Source organism: Coloeus monedula, assembly GCF_965178545.1.
Source record: "Coloeus monedula genome assembly, chromosome: 1".
Classification (NCBI taxonomy): domain Eukaryota; kingdom Metazoa; phylum Chordata; class Aves; order Passeriformes; family Corvidae; genus Coloeus; species Coloeus monedula.
The window spans coordinates 155,111,322-155,133,692 of record NC_138781.1 but is presented as its reverse complement, the minus strand read 5'-3'; the positions used below and the strand labels follow the sequence as shown (position 1 = coordinate 155,133,692).

Sequence of the window (22,371 nt, the reverse complement as noted above, 5' to 3'; positions counted from 1 at the left end):
GGAATCATGCTTTAGAGGCATTTAAGACATACCTAGTCTATAAAATATGGAGCACTCTTGAACCCAGTGACTCTGTCTCTGCTCATGTCCTGGTGCCTCAGCAAGAGATGATGTGCACAGCCTGGAAAATGGAGAACGATGTCTAAGAGCTGATGAGGAATGGGGCACGAGAAGAGGCTGGAAGATAATGAGGGTGGAAAGAGGTAATGAGCAAAGGAAGTTAAGAAAGTTTGGGGGGAACCATGCTGGCCAGGACTGGGTAAGAAGAGCTGTTTGGGCATCCAAATGGTTCTGGAGATAGTGCCATAGCCAAGACAGTCCTGTATTGCATTCCAGGTGGGAGTCTGCCTCTTCTTCCAGACAACCAGCAATAGGACAAGGGGAAACAGCCTCAAGTTGCACCAGGAGTGGTTCAAGTTGAATATTTGGAAAAATTTATTTGCTGAAAGAGTGATTAAGCATTGGAACAGACTGTCCAGGGAAGTGGTGGAGTCACCATTCCTGGAAGTGTTCAAAAAACAAACAGATGTGTCGCTTCATGATACGGTTTACTGGGCATGGTGGTATTTAGTTGAAGGTTGGGCTTGATCTTTTCCAAGATCAATGATTCTATTATTCTGCATGCAAGGCAAGGGAAGGAAAGTGGGCAGGAAGCGAAGAGGAGGCAGTGCATGAAGGTAAAGGGATAGGAAAGGACCAAGAGTTGTAAAATGAATAGAATGGGCATGAGGTGAAGGAGGAACCCGCCTGATACCCCTGCATGAATCTCTCATTGTGGGAAGCCTCTGTTCTCCCCCCAGGTTCCACTTGATCTCTGGGGATGCCGGCACCGTTCCCTGCCCGCTGCACCCTCTGAGCGCTGCCTGGCCGAGGCGTCGGCACTCGCTCCCTCCAACAGCAGCAAAGTGCCAGAGTCAGCTGCTGGCAAACTGCTTTGGTTAAATAACAAAACAACAACAAAAACAAATTTATATACATAAGAAAAGGAAAATGAAGCAATGATGGGTCGGGCAATTAAACTAAAAGCATTTTAGAGTGTAATCCAGCTCTCTCTATCAATAATTCAGGAGGCCAAGATTGGTCAAATTGATTGAACACCTTCCACAGTAGTCAGCCACTAATAAGACAAATGAAATGTCTTTTTTATTGTCAAATCTCCATCTCACATTTGCTCAGGCAAAATCCTGCAGGGCTTTCCATTTGAGGAGCTTGGGTATTTTTTTCTCTTGATGGAGATAAATTGAAGGCCAGCGTCTGTTTTTAAAGAGCAGTAAATTAAGCCTGTCTGCTCCTTTGGCCGTGGGTGGGTGGAGAAACAGAGCTGTGCTGAGCAGGATTCACACATAAACCGTGTGTGGGTTGTCAGAAGTTGAACCTGGTTCCCACAGGATGTGTTTTCACTGTGTAATGGTTTGAGTGCCTGGGACACTTGCCCTTGACAGACTCCAAAGGACTGCAGATCCTACCTAAAGCTGATGTCTCTCATCTCCTTTCCTCTAAAGAGGAACCTCATTAGGATCCTTGGTTTCCCGATGGTGATATTAATGCTTACCTTTTGACATGGCACAGGTGTTTAGAAGGAGCTGAGCGATTGTTTAACTTTTCTAATTTATGTGACCAAACCCCTCGCAGGTTCTGGGAGAAAAAAAAAATGTGAGTAGAAACTGGTTTATGTTTTATAGCTTTCCTCCAAAATCATGCCAAATGCAATGATTTGGGTGACATCTGTGAAGGCAAACTAGGGCATGCCCAGCAAATTTGCTTGATATTGTTTCCTTTGGACTGTGTCACTGAGTGAGAGGGTGATTGCCCCAGCAGGATGAAGCTTGTGGACACCAGCTTCAGAGCACTGCCCATCTCTAATCAAAAGATGATTTGAAGAAGAGGTAAAACTTGAGCTACCACTGATGCACATAAAAATGCCTATCTGCAGGGTGTAAGTCTGTGTGTGAGAGGGCTTCTTTAAGCCCAGATACTCACCATTCTAAAACATCCTCTTGTATGCACAGAGGCTCTGGGGCTGGATTTTTAGCCAATATAAATCAAACTAGCTCCTCAGGGCATTCTGCTGACTTACACGAGCCAAAGATCCTGCCCTGGGGTGAGGAGAGAGCACTGATTACAGTGTGTATGTGTGTGTATTTAATTAGGAAGGACTTCAAGCTGTGTCTGTGCTCTGGAGTCCCCACTGAGTTAACTTGGTGTGGCACAAGTAACCTTGTGAGCAAACCCAGAATCTGGAGATCTGGTAATGACTTCCCTCATTTGCTGTTATGATATGTGTTTCCCCACAGGCTAGATAAGGAGGGAGGGAAGGAGGCAAAGTGCCTGAGAGGTTTTGTTTTGCCTGTATTGCCTTTGAAATATTGTATAACATGTTTGAATGCTTGATCTAACTAAGGAGTAGTTGTTTTACTTCCCAATCTAATAACTTCCTGATGTCTGTCTCCTCTTAGCTTTGCTCCAGCTCGACTGCACAAATACCATTTAATTGTGTTCTTGTGGAAACTAAAGGCCAGCAGCTTTGCCAAGAAGGTCGGATTTTATAATGCCCCATGCCAGAATTAATCTTGATGGCACAGATAAGGCTGATGGTTTATAGCTGGCAATTATCATCACAGGAGATCTGTTGCATAGGGTGATTACAAGTTATGGAGTTCTCTTAAATATGGGGCATTGCCTTTGCAGGCAGGTGTTCGCTGTGGTTAGACAGATGGGAGTGAAAGAAAGTGGGTGACCAAGAGGAGGAAAATAGAACCAAAGAAAAGGTGATAACAGCAAATGAAAACAAGTAGGGTGAAGGCACGAGAACAGCAATGGAGTGATCTATTGGTGGAGCAGGCAGGGAAGAGGAATGGATATAACCAACAAAAAGGGAGAGGTGTGGAAATGAAATTGAAAGAAACTGATGGGAGAATTAGGCCAGTGAGTATGGAAGTCTATCTGAGATTCAGTGTAGTCAGAGACCTTTTTTTTTGTTTTGAAGGAAATTTTCAGCTTCTGTCTTTAGGCTATGTCCCACCTGTCTGCCTGGTAAGAAAAGCAACTCGGTTACCCAGTAGATGTGCTGGTGCTTACCAGAGTCTTCTCCCTGGGACAGGTTCTTCGAAGCTGAAAGCTGGTCCTCTGCAGAGATAAATGAAACCTTGCCAGGTTTATAATGCTGCTGCTGCTACACAGCCAGGGAGTCAGGACTCAGGAACAGCTTCAAACTCAGTGTGAGCACTTGAAGCTGCTGACAACAGCTCTATCAAACTGTTAATGGTTTTGCAAGGCAAGTGAGACCCATCAATGAATGAGGTAGCAAGTCTGAAAATGAAGCTGTTTCTTCCAAGAGTTGTAAGCAACCAACCAAGCAAATATGAAATAGCTGTTGGTATGTATTTGGTTTACATGGAAAGGTTTTGGTAGTCATGGCCTGCAGGGGTGGCGTCTATGAGAAAACATGGGAAGCTGTCCCCATGCTGGAGAGAGTCAGCTCCAGCCAGCTCCAACATGGAACACGCCAAAGCTGAGCCCATCAGCAATGCTGGTGAGACCTCTCTGATATATTTAAGAAAGGGTATAAAGTGCCAGACAGCATCTGTGAGAGAGGAGTGAGAATGTGAGAGAGAGGAACAACTCTGTAGACACCAAGGTCAGTGCAGAAGGAGGGAAAGGAGATGCTCCGGGTGCCGGAGCTGAGATTCCCCTGGTGCAGAGCATGGATGTCCATGGGGGAGCAGAGATCCACCTGCAGCCCTTGGAGAACACCCCAGAGCAGATAATCTATGCTGAAGACTTTGGAGGACCCCATGCTGGAGCAGAAGGATTTGCCCTGAAGGAAGCTGTAGCCCTTGGCAGGCACACACAGGAGCAGGAATTCCTGGCAGGAATGGCAGCTCATGGAGAGGAGCGCATGCTGGAGCAGGTTTGCTGGCCCGTGGGGGACCCACACTGGAGCAGTTCCTGGAGAACTGTGCCCCACAGAAAGGACCCACACTGTGGCAGTTCTTGAAGAACTGCAGCCCAGAGAAAGGACCCATGCAGGAGTAGTTTGGTAGGGACTATATCCCATGGGAGGGACCCCGTGCTGGGGCAAAGGCAAGAGTGTAAGCAAGAAGGAGTGGCAGGGACAAAGTGTTATGGACTGACCACAACTCCCAGTCCCCATCCCTTGTGACAAATTGGGAGAGGAGGAGAGAGAAGACTTGAGAATGAAGGTCTGAAGTTGAGAATGGGAAGAAGGGAGAAGTAGGGATTTTGTTTTGCCTTTGTTTCTCACTGACCTAGTCAGAGAGTAAATCGCAATAAATGAAATTACTTTTCCCCAAGTTGAGCATGTTTTGTCCATGATGGTAACTGTTGATCAATCAACTTGTCCTCATCACAAGCCACAACTTTTTCAATCCTACTTTTTCCCCCTATTCTATTGATGGAGGGGAAGTGAGAAAGCAATTTTGTGGCCAACCAGGGTCAACCCACTGCATGATAATATATATTTATTCCCAGAAATGTACAGCTGAAGAAACTTGACTTCCACAAAACTATTCTAATAAACTTACTGGTAGTCCAAAATTGAGCATGTGTTTGCAACTCCAATCCCAGACTGACAAGTGTGAGATGATAAATAAATCACATTGTAAATACAGGCCCCTTGTAGATTCATGGGACAAGTGGAGGGACATTATGTCTATTAGGCAGGGTCTCCAGTAGACCCTCAGCAGTGCTGCTCCTTATTTATATAAACTTCAAAGCCTTCAAGTGAAGCTGAAATAGAGACTTAAATCACAACAGGAATAGTTCTGGAGGATGTTTTGTTAGAAGAAGTTTTAAATAGGACAAGAGGGAATGGCTTTAAACTGAAAGAGGTAGATTAGATTAGATATTAGGAAGACATTTTGCACTGTGAGGGTGGTAAGGCACTGGAAGAGGTTGCCCAGAGAAGCTGTGGATGCCCATCCCTGGAAGTGTTGAAGGCCAGGTTTGATGGGGTCCTGTTCAACCTGGTCTAGTGAAAGGTCCCTGCCCATGGCAGCAGATTGGAAGGAGATGATCTTTAAAGTCCATTCCCACCTAAACCATTCTGTGATTTTATGAAATAACCCTTCTAGTGTTTTTTCTCTCATTTTGAATAAACTAATAACTTCTCTCATTAGAAGGCCCATTTGGGGGGGGATATCAAGCTCTCTCATCTGTATTCTTCATGACTAGGCATTCTCCCTCTCTGGGATCCATGCTTGGAAAGTGCAGATGGTAATTCCCTGTGTCAGAGCAGAATTGTGAATAGTTAGGAACCATCTCATGTGTCATTTATAGAGCCCCTGCCACTGCAGGGTCTTGGAGCACAGTGGAGGTTCTCAGGTATAAAAACTGTGCAAATGATGTTTATGACTGCTCAGAAATGTTCCATGAAGTACTTTGTCAGTCTGATTTATTGAGCCACCTTGTACGGAGGAGTTCAGCAATGAAATAAAATGAAAAACACTGGTTATGATATTAAAATAATATAGTAGGTCATTGTTTTCTACCCAGCAGAAGATAAATGATGAGGAGTTTGAAGAAGTTTTTCTGAGTGACTTCCCATTTCTTCCCACTCAGTTTGACTATTCCTGTTGGCTGGGAATAGAAAACTGAAGTGATGGATGGCTCTGATTATGCCTAGTCAGGTGCATTAAATGGTGTCTCACTCTACTGCCTCCTACAATCTTGCTGCTCGCTGTGCTTATCAGGGCTGGTGGGGAAGAAGTAGATGTCTGTAAACAACAAAGAAATAAAAGGGGAGGTGAAAGAGCTCAGATTGGTCTCAGCAAAAGGATTTTCTGGGCACTGGAAATGTGTTGAGGAGTTTGAACAGATCCACTTTTAGAATAACTAATTGGGATATGTCTGTCAGCTTGAAGACTCAGTAGCGCACATGAACCCCATCCTGCTTTCCATGGGTCATTTCATGGGAAAGATGCTTGCAGTATATGGAAAGTTTCTTTTTAGCATCCATCTGTTTAATGCTAGCATGGAGCTTAGCTCACATGCTTGTCTCTGGTTAAATCATGAACTTGTGTACTTGAGTTACAGTGCTGTGAGTTCACAATCACCAAGAATAATTACTCTATTTTCATCAGTGTAGGACAAAATAAGATTCTATGGATTTTTAGCTACGCACCAAGGACGGGTAGGTTTGAGATGCAGTACTTCATTTCAGGTTTTGTGTCAGTGCTGTATACAAGAGCTGTCTAAAGTTGTATGAAATACAATTTGAAGTCTGTACAAATGCAGCATTGAATTTCTGTGGCTCTGTATCTAAATTTGGGTTGTTGATGTACAAGAAAATTGAATTCAAGCTGGAAAGGTGCAAAATGCTGTCAAAGTGACCCTGTCTAATGTAACAGACTAGCTGTGACTGCTTTATTCCTCCTAGGAAAAATCAAACAAACAAACCAGGCTGGTGAGATATGGCTGATCTTTATTAATCTGTAGGAAAGGTGAACTAGGTGGGTTGCTGTTTGAGCTAAGAACTTCCATGTGAAGAATCAGACCTTGAGCAAGTTTGGATGGGAAACAGGAAAACTTTCAGCTGTAAGAGCACTGTGTTTAGGGACAGCCTTTCAGCTTGATTAGTGGAGATGGAAGCCCTAACTGAGGTGTACCTCTATGTTTTTAGGAAGGAGATTTTCTATGCACATGAGTTCAAGTTCTGGGTTTAATATCTCTTAGGCTCAATTTCCTGACTTTCCTTGGGCAGTTTCTGATGGCTGGAACAGGATCCCATGAGAAATGCCTCTGTCTTTGTCTTGTTGGGGAAAGGTACCAAGGTCTCTACGTTCCTGGTGAGTCCTTTCCTCTGTGAGATCAAAGTTGCTATCAGAAAAATGTATGAGATGGCTTCATTTGAAAGTGTCAATGCAGTGAGTTAGGCTGGTGTAATTACCCTGATACTGCAATTCCAGCAAATCTTCCCACAGCCAAACCTGAACAACATTGCAAAACGTTGACCTTCATGTTTTAGCTCAGCTTTTCTGTCTTCATGTGCCTCAAAGGTAGTACTGGCTCAGTGGAAAGCTGGATAGGACAGTATCATTGGGCAATATATTTCCATTAACTTTCTTGGTTTCAGCTTCAAAAAACGCTTTCTCAATCAGAATTGAACTTCTTCCTTCACAGAAGTTTTGACTGAATGATTTCAGTGTTTCAAAGACAATTGGCAGAACACGCGTTAAAATTCGTAGAGGATAATTGAGGCATTTCTCTTTGTTTGTATTATCAAGCATAAGGGTTTTTTTCTTGGGGAATAAGAGCAAGAGAAATAAAAAACCATGTACATTGGTAAAATAAACTGAACCCAAAGCATTTGAGCATTATTTTTTTCTTCATTTTTAATGAAATCCATGTACCTCATTCAATGAAATCTATCTGTAAGTCCAGTTGAATTACTACTCTGCCTATATGTGATGTAGTGGGGGAAATGATGACAGATTCCGCTGACTTTCACTGTTAGATCACTGAAGCCAGGTTTCAATTACTAAAGCTGCTGCAAAATTAGAGTGTCTGCATGGAAAATAACCTTGGCCAAAACTGCAGCCAGCCAGAATTCAGAAGACATGTTTGGGGATGCTTTTCTTCAGAGAAGAGTACAATAAAGGCTGAAACTGATGTAAAGAAGTCTGTGATTGCAAAGTTCTAGAGGCAGGAAAACTTGCGCCATTCTGGCTAATTTCTTTTTTGTGGTCATTAAGGGACAGAGAATCACAAGCAAAGAAGACGGAAGAGGAATTTTTGGTTCCTCCAAACTCGACTGTTCACCTGCTGACACAGAGACTTCCCTGGAGGAAGTGATTTTGTATCTGTATAACTTTGTCTAGATCAGCGCTTTTTCTGTTTTAGTCAAAGTTGTGTCTCTAAATTGATTTGCTGGCATATTTTTCTAGCAGGGATTGAACCTAAGCACAGTGGGAATAACTAACCCTTCCTTTATCTGCCCTTTAGGATGGGGAAAGTCCTGGTTCCTCAACAGCAGAAAGGAGAATCTGGTTAAAATACCATAGGCCTATTAATGTTTTTTAAAAGTTGGAAAAATACCCTTTTTTTTAATCTTCCACATGGGAAAAATCTGCAGTAGAAACAGCACAAAATTGAAACAGATACATGAGGGGAACTCATGGCAAGTTGTGTGTGCTCTTGTGTGTCTCTTAGTTGCATAAAGGGGAAAGTTGTAGAAGGAAAAATACGATTGCTTCAGTGCAAACGCATCTGAACCACTTCCCTGAGTGTCACCCCGTGTCTCTTGCTGGATGTGCTGTGTTTTACCAGCCCAGCCCTGACAGCATTTGGCATCACACAGATTTATGAACATGACTCTGTGAACTGCACTGGACGGTGACATCACAGCTTCAGAGGACGTGGGTGCTACGTCGTTAATGATCTCAGACACTCTGCTCTGTACTGGCCTTTGGTAATATTCGTTTAACAGGGTTTTGTTGAGGTACAGCTTCTTGAGCCTTGGCAGTGTCAGATTGAGAGCTGAGAGCAGGATCCTATTAACCCTGTGAAGACTCAGACCTGGTGGTTTGAAAAGAACTAACTCTTTGAATAAAGTGGGATCAGAAGTTTCTTGTGCCCCTTTTTTATCAAGCCATCATAGAAGAAACCCATTAATTTTTGGTCTTTTGTTAAGACATGAGCCCCTGTGCTTCTTCCTGATGTATTTCCCCCTGATCCCTCAGAGTACTGTTTGGATCATCCTGCCTGCAGGTGGTGAGTCCTTCACCTTCCCCCCTCATGGAGAGGACTCAGATAATTGCCAATAAACTGTGAGCAACAAAAATCAGTTACAGACAACTATTAATATTGCCCAAGAAGTCAATTTATAGAGGTGATTAAGGAAAAAATGCTTCTTGCAGTCACATCCATGGAGTAGAAAGAGCCTTTGTGATGTACAGAAATGACAGCATCAGGAAAAGTTTGCTATACAGTGAGGACATAATGTTATGGTGATGGTCAGTCAGACCTACATATGCAAAAATGACAGTATTTTGCAGTCCAGGGAACTGATGACGCTGATACCATGGTCCTACAGCTAGAAGGGCTGTGCACAGCTCTAGAAAAGATCCTGAAAGTTTTTGAACAGCAAGAGTGATCTCAGACAAGTACAATAAAAGTGATCATATAAGGAGCTGCTTCTAAAGAGACAAAATCTGAATTGTATAATTACATGTATCTGTACATATGTATATGTTATAAAATGCCTCTTTTCTTCCTTGCTGCAGGACTCTGCCTCCCAGAGCTCTGTTTATAACTAATATTAACTAAGGTTTGAAGCTGTGACTACCTCCAAGAAGTGTAAAGGAGTGAGCAATGATGGAGAGAAATGGGGGATGTTGGATTGAGGGCTACAGAAGAACAGTGTGATAAAAGGCAGCATAGAATAAGAAACATACAGGCTGTGTATCAAAAAAAGAACTTCCTAATAGCTGGATCTATTGGACAGGGCAACAACTTCCTAAGGCAGAGAGCAGAAACTCTGTTAGTTCAATCATTTAAACAAAACTGGACAAAGCCCTGGAGAATATATTGTAAGGAACAATCATATGCCATCCCCTGGGAATGGATAACACAACCTGATAAAGTCTTTCCCTAGTGGTTGTGACGATGCTCTTCAGACTGAGAACTTGTTCTGGGCATGATTTGTCTTGGGACTAGATATGATGTGAGCCTCAGGTCAGTGTTCTGATTGATTCAGAGAACCAAGCAGAGAGGACGAAAGGGAGGAAAAGAGTGCAGGGACAGTAAAAAATAGAGCTCATGGGAAAATATTGACTCAGAAGTCAACTGTCAACTGCTGCCCAGCTGGAAATCCAGCACAGAGCTGCTGTTGGTTTTGGGAGGAGTCAGGAATGGCACACCAGACACAAATCTGGTATACCAGAATCACAGCTGTTTAAATGGTTGTTTCCTCACAGAGCTGGAGAGGAACCTCTCCTATCTTCCCAGCCTCTTTTCTGAAGCAAAGGAAATTGTAGGGATGAGCTGAGATACTTTTCTATCTGTACAAAATGAACTGGTGAATGTTGGCATCTTTGATTTCATGGGAGGTGGTACCGCAGCTGCTCTGTTACCTTATTGAAAAGAGTTGCCAGGGACTACAGACATCTCCTGTCTAAACAGTAAAAGTAGTGCCTAAGTTCAGCAAGAGGATGTTTGAGTTAATCATATTTTCTGTGTCAGATAGATGAGCAGAAAGGTTGTGATTTCATGGGGCCATTTGAAGTTTTCCAATTTCCCTCATTTATGTTTTAGTAAAACCCCTTATAGTGTAAATTTTAAACAGAAAAAAAAGGGAAAGATTCACATTCAAAAGAAAAAAAGTAACAAGCACAAGCAAATACAGAAGTCTCAAATATTTTGGGGTATTTTTTTGAAGCAAGGTTTTTCACATTTTGTCTTTTGCTAGAAACAAGTTGTTCCTTGAGCAGCAGTGGTAGTCAAGCCTGGTTTCCTGTGAACTCAGAAACATCCCCAGTTCTCTTGAACCCTGATTTGCATCTTCATCCTTGCAGGCAGACAGATATTCCATCACAGGCTGCTTTATAAGGTGATGGAGACATGACATTCCTTCAGTTCTCTCCCATGCTACTACATCTCAGCCCACCATGAAGGACCTCCAGCTCTTGTTTCTTTCCAGTAACTGGCCAGAGAAGGAGCTGATCCCAGCTGCACCTGAGCCTGCACTGTGTGTGTGTTGATTTTTAGGCCCTTTTATGTGTATTCACAGATTGGCCAGATGGTAGGCCCAGCAGAACAGATCACTATCAAGTTCACATTACAATTTCTTCTAAGTGGTGGAAATTGGTGAGCAGCTTCAAAGTTATTGTGGAGGAAAAACAGATGAGCAGAGATACAGATATAGACGGCTCATCCTTACCAAGAAATGAGAAAAACACAGAGCTAATTAGAAAAAGGAAAGTTTTTTATGCCTTGGTTTAAACTCGTAAGTCTATTCCTTACTGCCATAACCCATTGGGTATTTGAAAGGGCCAAATGTGACCAACTCTCTGTTTTTGCATTATGCAGAAACAATAGGTCTCAAAACAGAGGAGCTGTGTCCTGCTGGGGTCTAAGTCCAGGAGGAATACAAGGTCTTTTTCACAGGAAGCAAAGAAGCCCCCACGTCTCTCCACCTGGGGAAGGGTGGAAACTCTGTGGGCACAAGCCTCTGACAGGAGTGTGGCAGAATAAGCAGCACCTCCAACTGCTCTGCCCCAATGAACTGAACAGATTTGTGTTCTCACCTCCCCAGGGAGGAATCCAGCAGGGAACAGCAGAGGCCATCTCTTGTACACGCTAGTGGTGGAGTCCAGACAGGGAAGGAGGAAAGTGCAGTCTAAGCAGTCTGAGAACCTCTGAAACACAATTCTCCAATGTGTCTCATGAACGTGACCTTACTGAGAACCTTGCAGGGACTGGGACACATTATTTGCCTTGACCCTCTAAGAATCCAAAGGAAATCTCTTCAAGAGGGTCAGCTTCTTACAGGGAACACCTGAGTGTATTGCATGTGATCCCCAGTCAAAACCAGCCAAACCTGAAGTCCTAAGTCCTACCCTGAATCAGAAATGAGCATGGCTGTGTTTCACTAAATTGCTGCCTTTGGATCCCTATCATTTAAGCTAATGTGGGCAATATAACTGTCTTCCCAAGTGCCACCCACAAGAGGACTACCCAGAATGCTCTTACAGCTGATGGCCTCAGTTCTTGCTCCATCAAGGCTGTAAGATTCAGGGCTGTGTTCTTAAGCAGTTGCCCAAGCACTCTTGGTACTTTTCCTGTGGTTGAATCTTCTGATGGGACATGATTTAGCCACATCTGGTGATGGTCAGGAGTAGGAATTGATGCCAACAGGCAGTTTGGGTGATGCAGAGCATTCACCAGGCCAGTATTTACTGCAACTTGGTGTGGCTGGAAGAGAAGCTATGGGAAGAAATTGCTATCAGTAATGCTCCAAAGTGGAAGGTTCAGGTTCCATAACGAAGGAGATAATGTGGGATGGCTGCAGACCAGAATAGTAGAGGGAATAAGGAAATGTGGCAGAGGAATGAGTGGCAGCAGTAGTTATCAGTCTCATTGGTTTTGGATGAGTCCTTCAGGTCTGCTGCTGGATGTGCTGACAAGCAGTAGATTCAGCATCTCTGGTGAGCTTACAGGAGCCACTGCTGCAGAGGCAATTCCTGAGGCCAAACACTTCTCTGTCCTGACTCATGATGTGCATAGGTGGCCTTCCACCTGCAAGACTGGCTTTGGCTGTATCTTCACCTGCTGCTCAGCAGATCTCCTCCTTTTTCTCCTTATTTCCTTGCTGCATGTTGCCTGTGCCTGCCTCTCCCATCAGAGCTGCTTTTGAAGCTGTTTTCCTTGAGCACGTGGGAAGTTTGATTTCAAGATCAAGAAGAAAAGAAGTCTGTGCTTATGGTGGGGAGAAAAAAATCCATGGAAGCCTGTTGCATCCCTGCCACCCAGAATAGAAGATCATCTTCAGGTTTGATACAAAGCAAAGCAGTTAATGCAATTTCCAAGGTGTCATGACATTATTTCTGCAGCCAGGACATGGAAGCAGTTGTAACAGACCAGGGATGAGCCAGGATGAGAGGCTGTGCCGAGCTTGTCGAGGGATTTAGGATTTGAAGTTGCATCTGGGGAAGTCAGATTCTTTTTCCTCTCCCTGTCTTCTCAACAAGACATGATATAATCATGTATTGCTGTGTGTTCCTTAGGGAGACATGTGCCATGATTTATCCTAACTTTAGAGACTGTCTTTTGAGCATGGAAGGGGAGGATGTCTTTGAGGATGGAAGAGGATGTGCAAAACTAAGGGAGATTGTTGGGCTGAAGTCTACAGCAAGATCACTTGACAAGGGAATAAAAGAAAAAAGAGGTCATGGAGATGTTTGAGAAGAAAGGCAGCAGATTTCAGGGAGAGGCCAGATATGTGTGAGAGAGAAGAGGGCGCAGTCAGCAGTGCCCATGTGCCAGGAGAGCGGTGTAGTTACACAGCAGCTTTCATCCAGGTAACAGCAGCTCTTGATTACCTTACAGGAGAAAGTCTTTGTCCTCATAAATGAGTTACTACCAGTTAGTTAGATAAAATACCTCCCTGATCCCTCCTGAAAACCTCTTTCATCTGCACCACAAAGGCCACGTTGTTTCTTCTCCCTTCTGAAAGCTGAAAGCACGAACAGCAAATCCAGCGGAGAGACACCCTGATCCTTGTGGCAGTTTCTCTGACGTAGATGAACCTCTGAAGTGAAGTGTGTTACATCAGGAAGATGTTTTAATCTGAATTACGCTTTCCCATCTGAAGAATAGGTGCTGCTATCCTCTCTTCATTATCTCCTGGCCTGGGCTGCTGCCAGCATGACTAAGAAGGGTTTGAGTCACACAGATAGAGAAGTTAATTCCTGTCCGGAGACTGTTGTCAGAGACAGCCAGGCCCAAACGCCCATCACTGGGATGAATGATGTGTCCATGAATGAGGGGAGAAACCTCCTCCTAAGAGAAATAAAGCATCCCTCATGAATAATGTAGAGCATTGCTTTGAGATTCAAGACATCTAAGACTTGTTGCACATTAAATGTGAATGTGAATGAGGCTTAGCTGCTCTGCAGATACACTCTGGCCTGAGCATGACCCATAACTAACTCACCACTGTCACAGTTTGTTTTTTTTTTAACACTGGCCATGTACTTGGCCTGGTACCAATGCACATCTAGAGACAAACCTCTCTCAGTCTCTGGCAGAGCCCAGCGTAGAAAAACACTCAGAAAACCCATGCAGGCTCTATCTGTGCTCTTAAGTGAAGCAGGACCTGTGTTTTGTAGGACACAGAGGCCAACAGACAGACACATTGAATGCCAGTAATAGACAAACACAAGTACTGCCCCAGGAGAGTGCTTATTTGCAGTGGTCCCTGGTGAGCGTTAACTTCCATGTGTGGACCAGGCATGGACTTTGCCTAGGACAGTGCTGCTTATTCCAGGATGAAGCCATAATGGGCTGGGCTGGTGATAGAGTGTGGACATGAGGGGCTGGTGGTGGAATTCATCCTCAGAATCACAGAATCGTTAAGGTTGGAAAGCGACACTTAAGATCATCAAGTCCAATGGTCAACCCAGCACCAACACCGTGTTCACCATTAAACCATGTTCTCAAGTGCCACATTCACATGTTTTTTGAACACTCCACTGCTTCCCTGGGCAATCTGTTCCAATGCTTCACATTCCTTTTCATGACATTTTTTTCCCTAATATCTAACTTAAACCTCCTCTGGCAGAACTTGAGCTCAGTTTGGTTTGCTAGAGTAGATACCACCTTGCAGTGTTGGAGATGGCTACCATGTAGATGAAACACACTGAATATATTCAGGTTTTTTTCCCCTAATGTTTTCTTTTTCTTGTGGATTTACTTATTCCGGGCAGTCTGTATCATTGCAATAGCATGAATTTGTTTAAGACCCTTTTTGCCCCAGAAACAAAGTGTTATTCCAGGGAATTTGTGTTGGAGGAGAAGGCAGATGTTATGGACCTGTCAGTACCCTTCAGCTGAGTGTGGTGCCAAAATCACTGGTGTAGATCTAAGCAAGCTGTTCTGTCCACATGAGGATGCAGAGTGCCAGAGATACTTGCTTGGGGCCTGAATACAACATGGCATTTTTGTTGATCGAAGGTCTATAAAATCATGAGTGGCACAAAGAAAGGGAATTGGGAATGATTGTTCCTGGTCTCTTCCAAAAAGGAGATACCATTACCATCAGATGATAGTAATGAAAGGGAAGTAAAGGAGCAATGGCAGTTTTTTTAGAGAACACATGGCTGATCTGTGAACCTTCTTGCCACAGGATGTTGCAGCTGCAGAAATTTCAGACACATTGAAGGGACAAGCCCAAACTCATGGAAGAGAAATCCATTGTGTGTTACTAAACCCATCAAAAACTGGCTTAGGAAATCCCTGAGCACCAAATAATGAAGCTGGGTATGTGAAGTCTTGGGGGAAACTCACATGTAATTACAGCATTCCTATGCTCTTCCTCAGCCATCTGCTTTTGGTCAACGTTGGATTCAGGTAGCTGTGCTCAGAGTTCCTGTGCACATTCTGGTTGTGGGCTGGTACCCCAGCACAATGTCTCTTTACAACCCAGAGAAAAATACTGGGGTTGTCCCCAGCTGTACTTCAGAGAGATTGTAATGAGTAGTTTCTCTCTGAGTAGTTTCTCTCTGTGTCTCATCTGAAAGGCAACAAAGAAAAATAAGCTTTGAAGAAGGCTCTAAGTGGGTTTTCCTCAGACCTTCATAGCTACACTCTGGTAAACAAGAAAATAGAATTCCTTTTTTGTTCTAGAATTACATGTGGGTGCACATGGTCTTTGAGAGTTTTTCATCAGAGAATGGACAAGGCCCAGAAAAACCAAAGGCTGGGAAGTACCCCAACAGAGTACTGATTTGGTGCCAGCCTTTACACTGTGATTCTTTTCTTCCTTTACTTACACCTTCCTGCAATTCTGCTTGGTGTCTGTAGCCCAGCTGGTTCATGACTGGGAGGAGATGGATTTTGTGGTGTATTGGTACTCCACAGTCCAGAATTGGAGTAACACTGAAATATGACATTTCTTCGTGCCAAGCTATCGTTCTTGATCCCAGATGAGCTCTGTCTTGAAAGCCTGAGCAGTTGAGAGGGGTTATGAAAGTGAAGGATAGTAATAATGATATTGCTTCCAATCAGGGTGAGAGTTATTTAGACTTTCCTTGATCATTCAAATGATCAGGGATCATTTGCCTCATTAAACATCAGGCAAAACTGCCTGCTGTGGTCACATTACTGTATTGTGGGACCTCATCAAACCAGTTACTATACCAGAGTAGGGTAGGCAGTGTTTACTTAGATGTGGTCCAATATAAGACTCCATCTATACCTTTCTCACTGTTAGCTCTGTGGCTTGTTAAGGGATGCATTTCCTGTACCCAGTACTAAGGTCTTCTGCTCAATCTTTCTTCTTCACCACAGAAGAGAGAGATGTCCTGATGTCATGATTAACCTTTCTATTTCTCTTTAAGCCTTGTGTTTCTTATGGATGACACAAAGTCATCTCTTTATACTCTGCTAAAGGGCAGTGACATTCGTGTAGAGGAAATGAGGAAGAATTTTGGTAGCTGAAATCTGCTACCAAGGCAGTTGCTTCTGCTTCTGCCTTTACTTGATACAAGTAAAACCCAGCTGCTTGGAGACTGACTCTGTGACCTGTGTGCTTTTCCTTTGTGCCCCTCTTCCTTGGGCAATTATTCACCTTCCCCTTTTTCCCAGAGGCAGTCTCTGATGTTAAGAAGACAGTGGCTCGTTTTAGATTTGAAAAATACTGAATTTTAGAGAGCATGCACTGCTGCAGTTTGCTTTCCATGCATTACTCTGTACATTGCTGGATAGATTCTGCAGTGCTTAAGTAATAGAGAGTTAAGTCTGTCTTTGGTCTCTCAAAACCCCTCATTTCAGAATGTTTAGGGCAATGGCTAAGGTGTTCCTTAAAGCCATGTTGCATAGGATAAATACGTGACTCTGATCCCCTATACGTTGACCTCTTTGAAAAATCTTATTCCAGCTTGATTAATAAAGTGCTTTCTTTACCCCAGATTCATGGTGCAAATACAGTGAGAGATATTTATCTGACATTGTGGAATGTGAGTATGACTTGGGGCAGGATAGAAGTCAGAATTTCTGAATATTCTATCTACTTATGTGAACTGTGGAAAAATTAAAGCCTGCTGGTGTCTCTGCTTCCCTATCTGCAAAACAGGAATATGGGTATATTCCTATCTTATGGGACACACAATTACAAAGTCTGTGGCAATTCTCAGAAATTCAGTTGTGAGATAGCGTGTAAGCACATAATATTAATGTTTTATGATCTCTCTAAACTGTTTCTGGGGATATCTTTAATGATAAGGATATAGTGGGATCCAAAGAAACCTTTTTTCACCCCCAAAATTTTTTTTTAGAACCCAAAGTATAAGTTGTTTCCCCCAACTACCATCTCTGCAACCATGTGGAAAATCACATTTTCTGAAGCTTTCCTTCTCTTTATCATCTGTAACTAAAGCTATAAAATGGGAAGACATCCCTGGTTTAATTAACACCCCTGTAGTTCTAAAGCTGATCTTAGTAATGAGAGGAAATTACAGCCTTTATTGAGGGACAGTCAGGTGGAACTAACCCAGCATCAATCTGGTGAAGACACTTCCCTTTCCAGGTAATTTGGAAACTGCTTTTTATGATGAACAGACTACCTGGCTCAATACAACAGGTGAATCTGTTTCCTTTATAACCCGGGAAAGAACCTCCTGTTTTGAGTTTTGTGCTTCTTTGGTAAAGTGGTTTTTACATCCCATCTGTCAACAACTACTAGCTGACATAATTATAAACCTGTTGCTTTTTGAAGGGGATTCTTGCTGGTTTTCTTGTTTTCTTTTCTTTGTACACTCTTGCTTTACATTTTGAAGGTTGCCTGGTGTTCATATTTTAGTTCTAGTAAAAGTGCAGACTCTGAGGTGCACCGCCATCCTGATGGGAAGGCAGAGTTCTGGTTTCTGCATCTCAAAAGTGGTGCGGCAGAGCTACAGAAGGTCCAGAGAAGGACATGGAAATCATCAAGGAAATGTGGCTTCTGCTAAATGAGTGAAAAGGCTGTGGCTTCAGTTTAGGCAGGAAAAAAATGAGAGCAGAGATAAAGCTGAGTTTAGCTGAAGCCATGAAGGTGGTAGATAAGGAAGATTTAGAACTTCAACACTGTAGCTAAGGTGTTCTAGCTGAAACAAGGAGATGTCCTTGAAATTAAAATGTGCCTTTTTAAATAGCAGATAGTGAACTTCTGGAATTTGTCGTCACATGAGATTGAGGAGGTGTGCAGTGTCAACAGTTTCAAAAAAGGATTAGACATATTCAGAGCAGCAGGTCCATGACCTGAGTCTAAATGCAGTGGGCAGGGCTCCTCAGTGGTCCTGCCTCAGTGGTATCTTAGGTCAGGTCTGTCCTCCAGCTTCAGATCTGTAAGAGTGTGGGTCTGCTGAATGCCCTGTGTTTTATCTACCAGCTGTCTGTGGTATCTTGATATATCAGGGGCTCTTGTATGAAGCTAGATGACTCTTTCTGGAAAACTGATTTAAACCCTCAATATCTACAGTGCAGGCACCTACACTGGAGACAGTCACTCAAGGTGACTATCTATCATGATTAGGATATCCTCATTTGGCTGTTTATAGGTAGTTGTCTGCCAGTTCTGTGGGTGTCTAAATTCTTCTGCAGTCAACAGATGTCTAGTCAGTCTAATGGGGACCTAATGAACATGATCAATGAACACTCAGAACTGTCATTTCATCTTGCCAGACTTGGGATGTTCAGTTAAATAACTCACTACTGCCCGTTTTCATAGAATCTTTGTTGACTATAGTGGGAGTTTGGACACACAGAACACATGCAAAATACATAAATGTAGGTATATTAATTTTGTACTGAGTTCTGTCCCAATATTCTGTTATAATAAATGTAGAGAAATAGTTTTCTCCTGAGAATAACTCACTGAGCTCATTTAGATGTCGCTGTGTCACAACAGGAACTGCCCTTGTGAAGTACATATTTCCACTCACTGACTTTAAAGGGACTCTAGATTGTGGTACCCACATGGTAAATGCACACCATGGCCAAGTGGGTACCAGCCATCCCATTTTGGAGACTTTGATACAGTCCCTTAAAATATCAGCTGTAAGAAATGTAGATTTTTAGAGCAATGTAATGTGAAAAGGTGTAATTATAATATCAAAACAGCTCCCTGCTTATGGTTTGATTTAGAATAAAGGCTTAGCCATGATTTTACTATCTGAAAACTGTGCTGTGAAATGTGGTCCATCCTCTGTCCTGGATTAGTTTAACATCCTGATGAAATTGCCTTTGCCATACTATCTGTCAAAGCTGTAAAACTATGGCACAAGCTGGTAAGTTGTTTATTCTTCCAGTAAGTAAAGATAGAACAGGCATTAAACCCCTGAATTCCTATGATGTTCCAGTAAGGAGTGACTTCCATAAATTGTCTAGGAGAAAAGCTTATTCAGTATGGAGGATCCTGTTTGAAAAGGAATTTCTTTGGGTGGTGGATCTGGATGTTGTTAACTTCATGCTGTCGGCAGACACAGAATTTGGATGCCATCACTGTACTCTGGTTTTGGGACAGGGCAACACCAGCTACTGTCAGAAACACTGTGGGAGAGTCTGTCTGTTTCCAAAGTTTCCACTGTTGCACATGAGACTGGACAGATATGAAATTTCTTCAGTTAATTAATGTGATATAACCTTATTTAGGTTATATATCAGCATTGTTTGAGGTAGAATGGATTGCCCATTCTTTCATCTTCCCCACTCCTGTGTGAACAGCTTTGCTGTTCTTTGCCTTACCTACTTCAGACACAGGGCGTGGGTGAGGAGATGTGGGATGATGGTGTGACTGCAGTGTCCCTGCAGCTGTGGATCTGGCTGTGGCATCAGAGCGATTTGCATGGCTTGCATGACGGGAACCGTGGCCATCACCTGCCCTGCTGACTGTCCTGTGTTTCCATCCCCCTTCCCAGGTTACGGACATGCTGCCCCCGGGACGGACGCGGGGAAGGCCTTTTGCATGTTCTACGCGGTCCTGGGGATCCCACTGACACTCGTCATGTTCCAGAGCCTGGGCGAGCGCATGAACACCTTCGTCAAGTACCTCTTGAAACGCATCAAAAAGTGCTGTGGCATGAGGAGCACCGAGGTCTCCATGGAAAACATGGTCACTGTGGGTTTCTTCTCCTGCATGGGGACACTCTGCATTGGAGCAGCAGCCTTTTCCCAGTACGAGGAATGGAGCTTTTTCCATGCTTACTATTACTGCTTTATAACATTGACTACTATAGGGTTTGGAGACTATGTGGCCCTGCAGACCAAAGGGGCCCTTCAAAAAAAGCCTCTCTACGTGGCTTTTAGCTTTATGTACATTCTAGTGGGGTTGACAGTCATTGGGGCATTTCTAAATCTGGTTGTTCTCAGGTTCTTGACCATGAACAGTGAGGACGAGAGGCGGGATGCTGAGGAACGGGCGTCCCTGGCAGGGAACCGCAACAGCATGATTATCCACATCCAAGAGGACTCCCAGCATGGTCGGCCACGGTACAAGGCCGAAGTAACAGACCTTCAGTCAGTTTGTTCCTGCATGTGTTACAGGTCCCACGAGTACACCAGCCGGGTGGTGTCCCACCAAAATTCGTTCAGCTCGAAGCTGAACCCCCAGTACTTTCACTCCATCTCTTACAAGATAGAGGAGATCTCGCCAAGCACATTAAAAAACAGCCTTTTCCCATCTCCTGTCAGCTCCATCTCACCTGGGTTGCACAGCTTTACAGATAACCACAGGCTGATGAAACGGCGAAAGTCCATTTAAAGGGATTTGTCTTGTTTTGCTTTCCTTGTTTTTCCCAGTTCTTTGTTGTTTTGGGTTTTTTGTTCCTCGAGTGAGACGGAGCGAGGCCAAAGGGAGTAGAGCAAGCTAGTCCTCCTCTGAGACTCAGCTCTTGAGCATGAAGCATGGATTATTACTGTTCCAGCAAAGTATGCCTTACATTACCCCCTTGGTGGATGTCAGAGGATTCAAGATGACGTGAAGTGGGTACCAAATCCAAAGTTGCACACACAGCTGAGAGCCTTCATGTGCCACTGGCACTCCTGACCTAACAAACTTTTTTCCTCACGAGCAGGTTGTAGTGTGTGTGCGTGTGCCTGTGTGAGTGCCGGGTGCGTGTGCGTGTTTGTGCGCGTGCAATTCCACAACCAGTGCCATGTGACAAAAATCAAAGCATCAGGTATTACTTTTTCTTTTGCCCTTGAAGCAATTGTGTTCCAGCCTGCTTTTTTAGATTGCTTCCAAAAGGAACGGGGAGGGTGGGAGGGGAGCCAATTTGTTTCGGGTTTTTTTTTGCCAAGACAAGCATGCGCCATAAGCAGTCAATATACCAGGTGTATCATGGTAAATTTTTTAATGCTAGATTTTAGATTGTATTAACATTAAAAAAAAGGCAGGAGAAGATGGATCATTTTAGCTTGCCAGTTCAAAATTAAAAAAAAAAAAAAGCATGCACTTTGTAAAACTGGTATGCATAATAAAAACACAAGAAAAACTAGCAATGGAATTAATAATCAAAAGCAAATAATCATATTAATTTAACTATATTTAATTTTATAATTTTCAACTGTTCTAACAATTTGCAAGCAGAATTTCTAAGATGAATTGGGAGAATTGTTGGAACAAGAGAGTGTATTTTGTTATTTTTATTTTATTTTATTGATAAATTATTATTATTATTATTATTATTATTATTATTATTATTATTATTTTGTGCAGAAATTACCTGCATGAATAGGAATTATATTTTTTGGAATGCTTGGTTAAGATGGGTATAAATAGGAGGATGTATATTTTTTCTTACATAATAGTGACAGGGCATTCCTTGTTTTAAATAAAAAAATAAAGATGATTGTCTCTAAATGCTTTTGATTTGTAAATAATGGAAAGCCTTTGTTGGTCTCAGGAAGAATTCAAGGGACAGTATCTTGTGTTTGGCTCACTGGGAACTTGTGAGATTAGATGTGATATTGCTTTTTCTGCTAGGCAAAGGCAAAATGCATTTAGCAGTAACAGGCAAAAATAGCTTTACTCCAGTGTTTGGAGGGTAACAGTGGGAGCAGTTGTGTTGGGAAGTTGTAGTGGAGGATGTTAAGACCATGTCATAGAATTGTTCCTTGAACATTGTCCATCTGTGAGTTGTTCATCTGGACCAAACAGACTTTACAGAACTGAATTAGAGGCCTAATCCAGCTCCCTTTTAAGACAATAGGAATTTTCAGTGATTACGTGGGATTTAGTGCTTTTGGAGATTTATCTTTGATTTTACAAGGGTAGGACTGGGAGTTTTATGAACCTGCACTGTTGTCCCTGATTTAATTCTATCTTTTAAATCGCTTTCTGTGCTAATTTGCCATACAAAACCCATTTCTTTTTGGCACTAATAACCTCCTGCTGATTCTACCATTTTGTGCTCTCAGTGTAAAAGCAATAATCCTTTTTTTACCCTTAAAACTAGAGGGTGTGTGCCCAGCTCTGAGTTCTGTGTGCTGATGGATGTTGATACCCTCTCAAAGAGGCATCTATAAAGAGCATTAATAGGGAGAAATAAGGAATGTCATTCCTCCTCTGTTGTCTTCTCCTTGGCTTTAAATTATTAACTATCAAATATGCTCATGTTCTCACATCTGCCTTTCAATAAGTAAATGACAAGCAAGTTA

At 43.0% G+C, this 22,371-nt stretch overlaps 1 protein-coding gene across 1 annotated transcript in view; it reads left to right on the top strand.

The window, feature by feature from the left end:
• Positions 1-20,473, top strand: part of KCNK9 (potassium two pore domain channel subfamily K member 9) — a gene marked incomplete at both ends in the record, with an annotated part of 97,769 nt that extends 77,296 nt beyond the window's left edge. Inside the window, one exon of the mRNA XM_082296081.1 lies at positions 19,632-20,473. Within this exon, the coding sequence (XP_082152207.1) occupies positions 19,632-20,473 (842 nt within the window). The remainder of the gene's footprint in view (positions 1-19,631) is intronic.
• Positions 20,474-22,371: the final 1,898 nt, after the last annotated feature.